The sequence below is a fragment of the Argentina anserina genome, chromosome 6 (assembly GCF_933775445.1).
Source record: "Argentina anserina chromosome 6, drPotAnse1.1, whole genome shotgun sequence".
NCBI classification, from domain to species: Eukaryota; Viridiplantae; Streptophyta; class Magnoliopsida; order Rosales; family Rosaceae; genus Argentina; species Argentina anserina.
This window is the reverse complement of record NC_065877.1, coordinates 28377934-28394179: the sequence shown is the minus strand read 5'-3', so window position 1 is coordinate 28394179 and position 16246 is coordinate 28377934. Positions and strand designations below refer to the sequence as shown.

Genomic DNA, 16246 nt, shown 5'->3' with positions numbered 1-16246 from the left:
TCAGATCAATAAACGATTGCCGAGACCTAACCTGGGTTGGTGAAGCAACCCAGACAACCTGCGACACCTCTGCTCCCCATCTCATTCCGCGCCGGCGCTAGCACCACCCCATATGAACCCAAACCAGTGACTTAAAAGCGGCGACAAGACATCGCCATCAGGCCATGACACATGCAAACCAAAAACCAAAAGCAACAAGCAGACCAAATCCAGAGCCACCACCATTATCGGTCCACCACCATCAATCTCCTTGCCCGGCCACCAATTGACCCAAGCACAGCTCCCGTCCGGTGGCAACGTCAATAAACTCACTGTCGGACGGAGACAAAAACGTTTTAGTTTATCCTAGGAGATCCGAGTCTTCGAGTCCACCTTCATTCAGTCATCCATATTATGCATCGTTGCCCTCTTGATTTGCTCCCTTTAGACTGAAACCGCATGTGCTAACAACATGATTGGTGACAGTCCCTTGAAAAAGGATCTACCTAAGTGTCAAGCCGGGAAAATTGCATGCCTCCTCCAAGCAAGAATTATAATGGAGGGTGTACAAAGGAGACAACATGTAGAGGTTCACCCCTGTCACGTAAACTGAAGGTTCAAAGTGCTGGCAATGGTGAGCACGAATAAATATATATTTTTGTTTACAATAAAGTGTCATAAACTATTACATATTTAAGTCAAACAAGCAGCGTACCTATATATATCTACGAGTTGTTATTGGTATTTCTTATGTACTTAGATCCACTTATAGACAAGTTACATATATTGTATACTTATATATGTAAGATACGTGCTAAAATGAGAATATTTTATAGTACTTCCACGTATATAACTATGTAAATCAATGAATGAATTAAAACTGTTCAACATGAACCGTTCGTGTAAATCTCAATTTTGAAAGCTCAAACCATTGTCAAATTGGATGAAACTTTGTAGAGATGATCTTGAATAACATACATAAATATTGAATCGCTTATGGTGAAAAAATTTAATTGAAAAGTGTGCCAAAATTGGAACTTCACTCTGTAATTTCAGAGTGAAGCTTCAATCTGGATATGGACTAAAAATGAGAATATTTTATAGTAACTCCACGTATATAACCATGTATATATATATATATATATATATATATATATATCTGTACGAGGGAAATATATATTATTTTTCAAGAATTCTAACCACACAATTCTATTATGCATTTCTTTTCAAACTCTGATGAAAAACATGGTTCCCAATAGACCCCAAAAAAGAATTTGTGCACACTTCTTGTCAATACTCAATACTAAAAAAACAAAAAAACAGAGATTGTAGACAAGTGAATCGATCACAGCTTTATGAGATTTCGCTTCTTTATTTGTTTAGACTTTAGATTAATTTGGAATCATTATATCATTGGATATGATGAGGGATGGCATCAACAGTCATAAATTACTTGCATCATCCTTACTCAATTAAATATGGATTAAATATTTGTGACACCTTATATTTTAGGTGTAAATTTTTTTTTTCTACTTTCTAATTTCATTAGCATATAGTTTATTTACATATAAGAACCAATCATAAACAATTACAGTAAAAAATTAACCAATAACATTAAAAAGGTACGCCACATGAGATATGTAGCGGGTATATATAATAATTTATCGTATACAATATTACTATATCATTGCCTCATTTAACAATTTTAGTATACAAAACGAACTAAAATTTCTTTACGTGATGTGCATGTACGTATAAGTTAAAACTTCCGCAGTTGCTGCAAATGATTAATCTTCATGTTCATTGGAAATTAGAAACTAGATATGTATGTATATCAAAATTATGCTATTGTATCACCAACAGAGTTGTAAAGTTAGAAAAAAAAAACTGAAATTTCTTAATTTTGTGGGGAAAAATATTTTGAAGTTCAATAGACTAGTCTAATACTTGTCAGATGTGTTGAGATCATGGTCAGACAGTTCCTTCAAATATGGAGATTGTGGGTGAGTAAGTCATCAAACGTAAAAAAAAAAAAACTTTTTTTTTGGGTTTATTATTTGTCTTATCCCTCTTGAGAATATATCTACATTAGGGATGACAAAAATACCCAGCGGGTAGAGTACTCACGGGTATTCGACCCTAATGGATGAGTGTTTCAATTAAAATCAGGTAACGGGTATGAGGATCTCCAATATTCAAATAGCGGAAACGGGTAAGGGGCGATGATGGTATTTTGGTCCCCATCCCCATACCCACTCAATAATATATTATATATTTTAATATAATTAATTAATATATATATTTACTCAAATGAATTAATAGACAAATTAAATTAATAGAAAAATATTAATGAAACATGAGAATTAAGCACATGATTATGGAATTTTATTTGTATGCAAACTTTTTTATATTATTATTATTATTATTATTTTGAAAACGAGTATTATTATTATTTACTGATTTCTATCCTTAACAAGATCTGTATGTTTTTTTAAATTGAAGTAAGGAGATTTTTTATTATGATATTTGACTTTTTATTTTAGCCTTTTACATTTTGTATACTTTACAATATTTTTTAATATTAAAATAAAATATTATTAACGGGTATTAGGGCGGGTATGAGAACTTGATCTCCAACGGGTATGGGTAAGGAGAATCCTCATTATCCTATTACGGGAATTGGGGCATGTACATGGATGCAAATGGACTCGGGCATGAGTATAGTTTTTCAATCTCCTGACCATACCCTCCCCATTGTCATCCATAATCTACATCTATGGTGATTAATAAATTATGGGTAAATTAGATAATTCAAAAAATTATACATTTGACTTTTTTTACTTCTTTTCTGGCTTTATTAATAAAAGATAAATGATTTTTCAATTTGTGAATTGACAAAGTGGACGGAAAATTTTTTCAATAGAGGAGAGTGAATATATTGGAGGAAAGAAAGAAAAACGAGAAATAAGGGAGTGTTCCCGGAGATGCCTGATCGAAGGTCCATTTTGTTATTTCTTTTTGGGCGATTCTTCGCCAATGTGAACGTGGAGAAGGTTGATTATATCATGGATATTATGTAAGTTGAACACCGATATGGTGACAATGAAAGGTCTTTGAAAAGTCTTGAGAGATTGTGAACTTTTAGAGCTCTTTGTCATAGGTCTGAGATTAACTTATTAGTTAACTCCGATCGACATGGAGCTAGGTTGAAAAAGTTGACACCCATTCACAAGGGGGTCTCTCTGAGTATTTGACTTCGATCGACATGGTAGGATTTTATGGCAGGTTCATGTTCAATGTTCACACTTCTCTCGATCGTTTCGAATAGTATGTACGCCAAAAAAAGAAAAGAAAAGAAGCATATATATATATATATATATATATATATATATCAATATATGGGTATCGATCTTAAGAACGTACTTTTCCTCATAATGGTATAAGAAATAGAAATTCACCTTTAATTATCCTGACAATTAACAAATTAACAACCCCCAGCTACGTACTCTGTTGAACGGTTTGAACTTTGAAGCAACTGATCATTTGCAGAACTGAAAACAAACTACTTAATCGTTGAAAATCAAACTGAGAGTGCTAATATGGCTAAATTCTCCTACATAAAAACTTCACCGAGTTGGCACACAACTCCGATATCTACAAACTCCTACAGGCCCTCCAGTACATCCTCAATGAATATACACTTTGCATTCAAGTCTCACCTCATCTGGACGTACATGAGTTACATGACCTCGATCATTAAGCAATTCACAAACTTATTATTTTGGTTTTATCACTTACATTGTTTCTCTCTTTTCCTTTTTTTTTTTGGAAACCAAACACTTAAGCACTCAATATATCGACCTCCGGCCATATAAACGGCCATACAATATTGTTCACACATTCTTGTACATAGAATAATCGCTGGAGGGCGTGGAACACATGCATATACAATTCAATCACATTCTTGTACATAAAATAATCGCTGGAGGGCGTGAGCGTGGAACTAATATATTGTTCAATCACATTCTTGTACATATAATCGCTGGAGAGCGTGGAATTAATACATTGTTCAATCGCATTATGTTCTTGTTCTTGGTATATATATATCTAAGATACATTAATTAGTGCCCCCAAGAAGACGCTTAAGTTTCTGAATCTGAACGGTGTCTAGTAAAGTGGACTTGGCTATGATTTCAGTTGGTAGATTGTTCTGAAACAGAGCCGTCTCCAAAAACTGCACACCTGGGTTTGCACTACTGAAGCTGGCATATGCAAGAGCTGGAGTATTACCCACATTCACTAGGAAATGAAACAAACCTTGAGGAAAAACCATAGTGTCACCCTTGTTCAGACTCTTCACATAAGGCTTGTTATTCGAGGCAATGAACCCGGCAAGAACTGTTCCTTCGATAAGGATGACCAGTTCTGTAGCGTCACGGTGTGAGTGAATCGAGACAACTCCACCAACAGAAAAATCTGAACGAACCAGTGAGACGCCGAGGCCATTGAGACCGGGAAAGTTAACAGCAAATGCAGAAGAGAACCGGACTTTGTTTATACTTGAGATGTTACCAGCAACTCTTAGGCCAGAGAACACGAAATCATCTACCGTAACCTTTGTAGGATCTTTGCAAGCGTACCCTGCAGGGCTTTGAGGAGCTGCGTAGTCTGCAACACAGAAGTCTTGCATAGCAGCATAGGAACTGGTGATAATGAGAGAAAATAGGAAGAAGAAACGGGAAATCATCATCTTATCGTAAAATTAATAAGCTGTAACGTGAATTTATGTGTTCCTTCGAGTTATGTGTCCTGGCCACCTAATATATATAAACCTATGGCTAAGACTTCAAATGGTGATGGTAAAGGTTGGCTGCCTAGATGTTACTCAACAATATTGCTTACCTTATCCCCTACTATTATCTAGCTTACAAGGACAGACATTTCAATGATTTCATGAGCAACTTGTTCAATTATATATCTAGAACGTACGTCAACCTAGTCATGCTTGTGGATTTGAATATTAATACGAAGAAATATAGTTGTTTAGACTTTATAATACGAAATTGAAAAAGAAGAAAGAAACCCCGGAGGATTCATACAAGTATTAACTTTTTTTTTTGAGGTGAAGGAGGTCAGATAAAGATATTAATGTTTGCTTCCCATTATATATACCCGCTACATATCTCATGTGATGTACTCTCTTAATGTTATTAGTATATTTTTTTTACTGTGATTGTTTCTTATCGGTTCTTATATGTAAATAAATTTATCATTTTCACCACGTGCATGTTAATTATACCATGACATAATTTGATTGATTGAGTACACCACGTGTCACTTGCGGTACACAAAATAATTACTCTACTCTGAGTTTCTTGTAGTTTTATAAAGGAAGAAACTTGGCTGACCGGGCAGCTGACCATAGCCACTAGTGTAATGACATGTGTAATTTTGACATTTTATTTATTTATGAAACCATCCACCGATGGCAAACGGACGTCGTTTCTTCTGAGATCGTCTCTCCTCTACAGATTCATCCTTTTAAAAAGGCTAAAATGGATCGTCAAAAGATAATTGGGCGATTCGATTTGTCGTGATAATTAACCAGAAGTCCATGGCATCCGTTACTTTGATCTAGCTGACTGCAACTGATGATTCAATATATGACTGGCTAACATTTTCATCCGTTACTTTGATCTAGCTGATCGACTGCAACTGATGATTCAATATACGACTGGCTTACATTTTCATGTATACCTCAAAGTCTGATTACGCACATAATTGATAATAACGCGAACAATACGATCTATATCAATGGAGTAACATCATCTACGTACTCCAACCTGCACTGCAAATACTAGATATTCTGACTCAAATTGGTTCTCTTGGAGTTGGACTCGGTTGGAAAGAAATCCTTTTTGACTGAGGTGAGAGTAAAACGCGGATAGTGTTTTTCTTGGAAGAAATTAGGCTGTTACTGATTGAAACCTACTGATAATTTATACTTTAAATTTTGTCAAGAAGATTTACCAGAAGGAGGATTGCGTGTCCATGATCACGTTAATTCTTCTAGTTCATATCGAAGATTTATTGCAACCATTGATTTTGCAATCATAAAGTTCTTTAAATATTTGGTTAATTACTTCCTTAATTTTACAAGAACTACATCTAGAGCAAGTACTGAACTTATTGTGTACAGTATCTACCTACGACTGGAAATCTAGAAGTGGCTGACTTCCTGCTGTACGTCTTTAAGATCACATTGTTTCTGGGTTATAGTTGAATTGGCCATCAAATTCTAGTGTTGTTTTTCAAAAATATTTCGAAAGGAAAGAAACTAGCTAAATTCTTTTAACATACAAATTCTTTATTTTTTAGATCACTATAACTTAAATCACAATGCCGTGCTATGTTTCACTGTCCCTTGCACTACTAAGTTTGACATCCATTGCACAATCATCACCACCAAAAGTCGAAGATATCAGCAACGGAACAAGATGGGCAGTTTTGGTTGCTGGTTCAAGAGGATATAATAACTATAGGCATCAGGTTCAGATTTGCTAGCTCATATTAGTCATATGCCTCTTTACTACTAAATTATATATTTTCATCTTATTTCCTTAGTTATGTACGTACGTATAGATTGATGTACTCCAGAGTCCAGACTAATAAAGTAATAAACTAATCAATCGAAACCTTTTCTTCTGGTCGAATGGCAGTCGATCAGTGAATGTACGTCTTAAGTATACTGCAGATCGATGCTAGTTACAAGTACTTACGCACATAAACTCGATCTTTTGTTAGTAAGTAATTGAAGTTAACAAAGTTTATTGTGATATCTATGTACGTAGGCTGGTGTATGCCATGCATACCAGATACTAAGAAAAGGTGGACTCAAAGATGAGAACATCATTGTGTTCATGTATGACGATATTGCATTCAACCCGCAAAATCCCAGACCTGGTGTTATTATAAACAAGCCAGATGGAAATGACGTTTATCAAGGAGTTACCAAGGTCGATCATTCTTTTTATCCAGTTCATTATGTTAACCTAGCTAGGTTACCACAAGTGCACAATCATTAATCTTACTATTTTTAATTCTCTTCTAGTTTTATTTCTTTCGCAGGACTACACAGGAATTGAAGTTAATACATACAACTTCTATGCTGTTCTTCTAGGCAACAGAAGTACCCTCTTTGGTGGTAGCGGCAAGGCTCTAAATAGCGGTCCAAAAGATCACATTTTCATATATTACGCTGACCATGGCGGCCCTGGGATGGTTGGTGTAATAACCCTCGTTTTCAAACGATATTTGAAATTGAATTTAATTCTATTAAGTTGTGAAGTTTGATTTAAACCGAATATGATTACTTGTAAATGTTACGAAACGGGAACGGAAACGTTCCGAGAACGTTTAATAAGAAAACGTTACGTTTCCGAACGAATTTATCGACTTTTATTTCGTCGCTCGTTTGTGAAAACTCTCTTCACGGAAGTTGTAGAGCTCGTCGATACGAGTTCGTGGATATGTGACGCATTCGAATCGGACGTCGGAGGTAAAAGTTATTAACGTCGGAAGTTAGTTTCCGATTTGGAAACTAGTATAAATAGATAATTATGGGATTAGGGTTTCCATAATCAGAAACCCTTTCTCTCTCTTCTCTCTCATCCCGCCGCTCTCAACTCTCTCTCTCCCCGATTTTCTTCTCCTCTCCTTCTCCGAAATTCTTCCCTTCGATTCGCCGTCTCCGAGCCGCCGTGAAGTGCACCGCCCAGCCCAGCGTCGCCTCAAGGACTCCCTCAGCCACCCTCCAGCTCGCCAGCCCGTGCCCCGCCGTCGCCAAGCCGCTCGGACGTCGCCAAGATTCTGCAATTTTTCCCCGCCGCTGCCTATCCTCCCCGATGCTTCCCACGGATCAAACAAGGTATGGATTGATTGAATATGGATGTTGTGATGTTGTTGTGTGTATTGTGGATGTTGTGGATGATTTGTGGAGGAGATCGGAGGGGAGGGGAGATTGATGAACACCGCCGCCTTAAGGCGGCGCGTGAGGGAGTATGGGGCAATCTATGGGTGATCGGAGACCGTAGGAAGGTGGAGGAGGAGGAGAGGATGGTTTTTGGGCCGGAGGTGGTGTGATACGCTCCGACGTCGGGGAAGGCGCGTGGGCCCCACGCGCGGCCGGCCGGAGGTGGCGCGTGTGCCACACGCGCCGCCGTGTGAGGCGGTGTAATTAGTTTTGACTGAAAGGGTATTTTGGTAATTTACTGTGTAACGGTAAATGTAAATGTAAATTTTATTTACGTATGGTAAATGTAATTAAGTTTTACCTACGGTAAATGTAATTATAAATTACTTTCAGTAATTGTAAAAAGTAATTTTGTAAAAAGGGTAATTTAGTAAATTTTATTTACTGAATTTGTATTTACATTAAATCGTACGTATACGTACAGAAATACGTATTATTATTTATACGTACAAAAATACGTATATAATATTTATACGTACAGAAATACGTATTAATTGAGTATTGTACAGTACCCGTGGATAGTGAACAGTGAACAGTAACTTCGTATAAACCAAAATTGCTGAACAGTAACCGTATATTACTGTTTTGGCATTTAAAGGTTTACGAAACGATTCTAAATTCTTTTCTTATTCTTTTAAGGTGATCGTTAAATCGAGGAAAGGAATTAGCATCGCGAATTGTGGAATTACGCTCAAGTCAATAAGGTGAGTAAAATCTCACTGAATTTACGAATCTACCCTCGTGGTGATTCAACATTTTGCAAGTGTGTTTATCAAATGAATTATAACATGTATATAATTTAGTGGACTACATATATATAGTATAATGGTAATAGGTACATAATATATATATAGTTCATTAAATTACGTACTGTTATTAATGCATTAAAAATAGTCATTTCGGTGACGGAAAATGGAGCATGAGTATGTGAGAATATTGTACGTAATTCTTCAGGTGTTTATGAAATATGACATGTATAGGATATAGTGAACTATGTATATATTGTATAAATGGTAATAAATACGAATATATATAGTTTGCTATATAATATACTGTTATGATTTTTATTGTGGTGATATCGTGAAAGTTTTAAAACGTACAATATGATGAGTGATTATTGTACATGATTTTATCACGGAGAATGTTAAAAATTGTGATTTGTCTTCGGACGTGATGTGTGGTACAATATGATGTGTGATTATTGTACGTGATTTTTAACATTGTGATTGTTAAAATGTGAATTGTCTTCGGACCTGATTTTGGGTACAATATGATGTGAGATTATTGTACGTGTTTGGCAAGTCGAAACCTAGCCTTTGGCCGGGCGAAAGTTACGATACAGTTAGAGCTCTAGTCTGTCTGCCTTAGTACTGCATGCGAGGTAACGGGTGGTTATCTGCTCATGGGTACTCGGTGTATTTTGGATGTTGGGTAGCGGGTGGCTATCCAATATCAACGGTGTATTACGAGAGGGGTAACAGATGTGTACCAGCGTTCTTGGTACCCGTATTATAAATGCATTGGGTAACCAGAAGGGTTACTTAATTTCCTCATGAGCTTTTTATTTCATATTTCTTTGGGTCAACCAGATGGGCTGACCATTGGCTCATGGGGGCATTTATATTTGTTGTTTTGTGATCTTTCGTATATATTGATATGCGAACTGTATTGTGATTTTACTCATACGAGCTATAAGCTTACCGGGTTTGTGTTTACAATCCCGGTGCACCAATTCGATGGTGTAGGGGATAATTCTGCAGGTGCTGATTAGTGGAGGTTGAGTGACGACTACAGAGGCTCGAAGTCGTTCGGATCCTACTTGTGGTGAGATTTTAGCATGGATTCGTGTGTGAGGATTTGTGTATTTTCATTTGTGAGAATTGTGAGTGATTTGTGAGAATTATTACATTTCCATTGTGTATGGATTATAATTTGGGTTGTAATAATTGGTTGTCTGAGTTGTATTGAGAACTCAGAATTGATCCGCTGTTACACTTCAATGATTTCGATTTCATTGAGATTGTTTTGGTGTTCTAACGACTTTGAAATTTTGAATTTTTAAGCTCGAAATTTTGGGGTCGTTACAGTTGGTAAGTAACTTCTTATATTAATTTGTATAACCACCCCACATAATTTTACAGCGGATCAGTAAGTAACGTGCGTGACCTAGTAATGAAATTTATTTTCCGGACACATATTCAATACATTGTATTTTAGGCATGCCAATTGAAGGTGATTATGTCTATGCCAAAGATCTCATAGATGTGCTGAAGAAGAAGTACGATGCAAGGGGTTACAAAAGCATGGTAGGTTAATTAATCTTAGTGGACTTTGATAAAGTAACCAAATGTTTAATCACTTTGGGTATGTAAAACTATTGATAACATCCATTAATTAACTGATGATTTTGACAATTATTAATGCAAAATGTAACTTCTGATCTTTAGGTGTTTTACATGGAAGTTTGTGAGTCTGGGAGCATGTTTGAGGGTCTCCTGCCCAACAATATAAACATATATGCAACTACAGCGGCAAATTCAAAAGAGAGCAGTTGGGGATTTTATTGTCCTGGAGACTTCCCTAGTCCTCCTCCAGGATATGACGTTTGCTTGGGAGACTTGTATAGTATTTCTTGGTTGGAGGATTGGTATATATGCAATAGCACTTCTTGTAAATCATATAAATTTGTCACTGTTCTTTTTACTGACTCGATCGGTAACACAAGGCTTCTGTATATTTCAATTGCATATTCACAACACTTAACTTTCGCCCTCATGAATGAGCTAGTATCGATCGATGTGGGAAGATGACAAAGTGTCCAACCAATAACGTACATATATATTAGACTGTCAGTTAAATCATACTTGTAACTTGTTTAATTAATTTGTTCTTGTTATGACATGTGAGCAGTGACAGGCACGACTTGAGCAAAGAAACTTTCGCAAAGCAATATGAAGTGGTAATTAGTTACCCTTTAATTTGGAGTCACCAAAATTCTTCATGAACTGATATTGTGATGATCGTTTACTTCTTTTACAGGTCCGAAGGAGAACAGCAAATGGCTACTCAGATTCAAGCCATGTTATGCAATTTGGGGATAAGAGGCAACGCGAGGATTTCATCTTCACTTATATGGGTACAATTCCTGAAAATGATAACAATACTGACTTCGAATACACGTCGATCTCAAGGCCAAGGGTTGTAAGCCAACGCAACGCAGACCTCCTCCGTTACCGATACAAGGTTTGTCACGACTCCGAAATTTCAAATATAAAACTCAAAAATCGAAGCCATGAAAACTCAAAAACAATCTCAATAAATCGAAATCGTCTCATCGTCACAGCGTATCATTACTGAGTTCATAATATAACTCAGTCGAATAGATTATTACAAAACCAATTTAAAATTCAAACATTATTTCAAATGGAAATGTAAAATCCTTACAATCTTCACCACAAAATAAATGAAGAAACTTCGAAGTCTTCAGAGTGATTCGTCAATTATGCTAATCCACAGCTGCAGAACTATCTCGTATACCATCGAATAGGTGCACCGAGATTGTAAACACAAACCCGGTAAGCTTTGCAGCTCGTATGAGTAAAACAACAATATAGCTCGTGTATAAATACAGAAGAAAAATCATGAAAACATTTAATTATAAATGTATTCATGAGTCATTGGACGGCCCATCTGGCTGTCTAATAATATCTGAAAATATAAGTGTTCATGAGAAATCGGGCAACCCATATGATTACCCAAATACATTTATAATACGGGTACTCATGAGCGATAGTACTCATCTGTTACCCTCATGCTAGTACGCCGCGAGACATTGGGCAACCACTTGCTACCCAATATCCAAAAATATGGGTACTCATAAGCCAGTAACCCATCTGTTACCTCTCATGCCAGTACACCGGCAGATAGACTAGAGCTCTAACTGTATCATAACTGTCGCCCGACCAAGGTTAGGTTCTGACATGCCAACACGTCCGAAGACAGGTCTGAAGACAACAAAACGTTTTAACATAACTCAAATTAAAACCACGTACGAACAATCCTCACATATTGTCGTACAAAACCAAGTGACATGCTCAATAAATAAATATCAATGCCATAAATGAACTTATTTGAAATCGGGAATATGACAGTATATATTATAGCAACCCATATATTTGTATCGATTTTACCAATTATACACATACACAACCCACTAAATCATATACATATCATAGTTCGATATTTTAAAATAAATGTCATTATGAATCTCCGCTAAGGGTAGATTCGTCACTGTGAGATTTTACTCACCTTATAATCCTGAGCGTAATTTCCACAATTCCGCAAGTGAATCTTTTACTTGTTGTGTTGATCACCTAGAATAGATAAGAAGTGAATTTAGAAGCGTTACGTAAAACCTTAAATGCCGAAACAGTAATAATGTTTTATTGTTCAGCAATTTCTGGTTTTTACGAAATTACTGTTCACGTAATTACTATTCAAATACGTATTGTATATGTATTACTATTCGTATACGTACTGTCTACGCATTACTTTTCATAATAAATATTGTCAGTAAATACAAATCACTGATTTACATTTCAGAAATTACTTTTACAATTATTGTACGTAAATTATATTTACTGTATGTAATTTACTTTTTACATTTATTACACGTAATTTACTTTTTACATTTACTGTACAGAAATCAATTTTTTTAAAAATTTACTTTTTCGAAAAAATCAATGCGCCGCGGCGTGTGGGGTTCAGGCACCACCTCCGACAACCGCGCATGGCGCTCACGCGCCTCCCTATAGTGGCAGCGCGTGGAGCCCACACGCCGCTCAAACTGGCATGCGTGGCTTGCCCACTACCGCCCAAAACCTTGTCTTCCTTCCTCCTTTACCCTTCTACGGCCTCAGGCCGCCTCCCTGCCCCCTTCAAGCCTCCTCACGCACCGCCCTAGGCGGCAGTATCTCCCTCATCTCCTCCTCCTCCAATATTCTCCTAAATCGAACCAAAACCACCACAATCATCCTATTAAGCTAACCCTCACCTTGATTGGACCGTGAAACCGTCAGATTGTCGCCGAAGAAGCTCGAGATGCCGACGGTGTCGAATTTGAGCAGAGGCGAGGCGACGCGCGAATTCGATCACCAATCTCGTAGCAGGTAGAACCGGGGGTGAGGAAAGGTGGAGACGAGCTAGCCTCAGTGCACGGCGTCGCTGGAAGCAAAGTTCGAACGGCGGCGGAAAATCGCAGGAGGCTCGGGTTGTCGCTTGGCTTCACAGCGGCAAATGGAGACGTGTCGAGCTCGAGGGTCGCTGCGGTGGACCGTGCAAAGTTCTTGAGCGAGGAGGTGAGAGTCACGGCGGCCCAGGGAAGGAGATCGCCGGCGATGCGTTTTCTGAGGGAGAGAGAGAGAGGGGGAGAGAGAGAAATAGGGAGGCGGGTGAGGGGGTTCCGAAAATGGAAACCATAATCCTTAAAATTTCCTTTTTATACCCTCTTTCAAAATCGGAAACTAACTTCCGTCGTTAATAACTTTCACGTATGACGTTTGATTGGAACGCGTGACGTGTCCACGAATTCGTATCGACGAGCTCTACAACTTTCATGAAGGAAGTTTTCGGAAACAAGCGACGGAGTAAAAGTATGTTCTCGCATCGCGGAAACGTCACGTTTTTCCGATTTAAATTGCCGAAGGCGGTTCCGTTTCGATTTGACATAGTCATGAAGCGAAAAATACACTATTTAATGACTTGACAAGTTTTAAAAAACATATCACCGAATGCATACAAATTGACCCCGAAAATCGGGTTATCACAAGGTTGGTTATAAGCTGCACTACAAGCTGTATACAAATTTAATCAATTAAGCTTTCCAGAATATTAATATTTCTCAAAGTTTTGGATGCTGTGAATTTTGTTTGTCAGTTCCACAATGCTCCTGATGGCTCTAATGTGAAGCTTGAAGCTCACAAACAGCTCATGGACGAGATTTCTCGGAGGAAGAAGGTGGATTATTACATGAAGCAATTTGGGAAGCTTTTTGTTTGGGTATGACAAGAGCTCAGAGATGAAGAATGTCAGGCCTCCTGGGGAACCTTTAGTAGACGATTGGGACTGCTTTAAGATGCTTGTAAGACCAAATTAAGCACCTTTCAGTACGTTATATATTACTGGCAAAAGAAATGCAGCCTCAGTCACACACTCACACATGCATGCACTAGTACATTCTATCGCGTGTGATTGAGTGGCAATCGTTAACTGATGTGAAACTCATATAATAAGTCTCACATAAAGAATCACCTCTTATCATTAAGTTGTAAGGAAAATTCTACTTAATTGCATATGTAATTACTCCTAATTAATTATTAATCTTTCATGCAGGTGAAAACTTATGAGAAACACTGCGGAGTTCTATCAAGTTATGGAAGGAAACACACGAGCTATTGCGAACATGTGCAATGCTGGAGTCAAGCCGGAAGAAATGGCAGCGGCATGTGTTCACATCTGTCATATGAAACTCCATCTCTCTTAATTCTTTGCCATACCAAAAACTAATCTTTCTATGCATGTGATTTGATCGGTACTCTCATATGCGTGAATGGAATGCATATGTTCACATAATTACATATACCAGTTTCGGCTATCCTTCCTTGAGAAAAAGAGAACATAAATTCAACGTCGTAGAAAATATTGAGACCATTAAGCTAATATTCGATCATAACTCAGTAACTGCTTTACCACCGATCTTCACTGTTGGATTCAAGTCTAATGACATGCAGCTGATGAAAACAAATGATCGAGTAATTAGGTTCTATCCTTGGATTTTTCTTTAAACATTGCGATATACAATCGTCAACACTACTAGAAATTAAGCTTGGGGGGACATATATTATGTGTGCCTATTACTAGCTAGCTATAGGGACATATATATGTCTCTATTGGCCAAAGGGGGCAATTAGTGCAAATGTGTCTTTTGAATGTGTTCCTATTGCTAACTTGGACACTTAAATGTGTCCCCAAATAAACACAATGAGACCCATGATTTCTCAACTTACAAAGTATACAAATATCATATTCTTGTACAAATACAATACTACTCCTATGGGGACACTTAAGCTATATGTCCCCAATAGGTAGAAATTTTACAAAAAAAAAAATCAATTCAGTAAATAATAGAAAATAATAATCATAAAATTCCATTATATATTTTCCATTAAACTCTTAGTTCAAATATCCAACAAATTAAAAATAGATTCTAAAAACTAGTACATTCTCTCTCCAAACCAACTACAGTTACTATACTAAAGTTTGAATCCTTGTGTAGAGAGAGTATAACTATTTCTGTAAATTTCAGTTCATAAATGATCCAGCATAAGTTACTCACATAGCCTTCAGTTGCTTTTGACTTCAACATAACCTTCTTGCTTCTTGTGCCGTTTTACTCTCTCATTGTGAAAGCTTGCCTTTCTTTCATCAAGTTCTGTATGTGAGTTACAAAACCCGTTAGAAACAAACACTTCATCATAAAGAGATAACAACTACAAAATACGAGCTCCATACCTGAATCTTTCTGAGTTTATTAATGCCCCAAACCTGATTCCCATACCTTTAATTTGAATCTTAGAACACAATCTGTTATTCAAAAAGCATGAGTTAATTATATGGATATATAGTCAATAGATGATACATCAGCCATGTGAGCTATAAAATTATAGGTTTTGTTTCTAAAATGCCAAAATTAAGCACTCATAAGTGAATAAGTTAATGACTTAATGTTGATCACGAACCTCAGCTGGAATATGCCAGACTTCCCTCCAGTACCCATGGCCTCCAAATCAACAGATATATGGATTGCTTTGCTTCATGGATGCTGCAACAATAAGTTCATAAGATACAGAAACATCCTTAGGATGATGGTAACTGATGCATGATTTAAACATCTTCACCATATTGTGTGTTTCTTAGAACAAAAGTTAAGAATCAGTTTTTCTCACAGATAAACAAATATAACAGCTTGCTTAAATCCATGCACCCACTGCAAAACTCCACGAGCAAGTTCCAACATCATAGCCACACACGAACTGCAATCTCCAACACCTACTCTGAAACATGTTAACATAAGACCAACCCATCATATTCAGCTAATGAAACCCAAAATAGTAAAGGCCATTTGCTTATTTGTTCCTATATAAACTTGTGGATGACTTAAACATGCTTTTACCAAGA

General features: G+C 37.0%; 2 protein-coding genes across 2 annotated transcripts; one reads left to right on the top strand and one right to left on the bottom strand.

Annotated features, from left to right (window-relative positions):
* Positions 1 to 4096: 4096 nt before the first annotated feature.
* On the bottom strand, positions 4097 to 4753 carry LOC126799899 (auxin-binding protein ABP19a-like). Its single transcript, XM_050527161.1, has one exon. It carries the CDS (start codon positions 4727 to 4729, stop codon positions 4097 to 4099), a length of 633 nt encoding a protein of 210 aa, XP_050383118.1. The 5' UTR covers positions 4730 to 4753.
* A 1625-nt stretch (positions 4754 to 6378) lies between these two features.
* Positions 6379 to 14552, top strand: LOC126797214 (vacuolar-processing enzyme-like). The gene is given in 11 exon segments (XM_050523878.1): positions 6379 to 6528; positions 6831 to 6995; positions 7108 to 7264; positions 10229 to 10317; positions 10459 to 10658; positions 10922 to 10970; positions 11051 to 11254; positions 13946 to 14059; positions 14061 to 14150; positions 14402 to 14454; positions 14456 to 14552. Coding segments are annotated over 11 exon segments (1368 nt in total).
* Positions 14553 to 16246: the final 1694 nt, after the last annotated feature.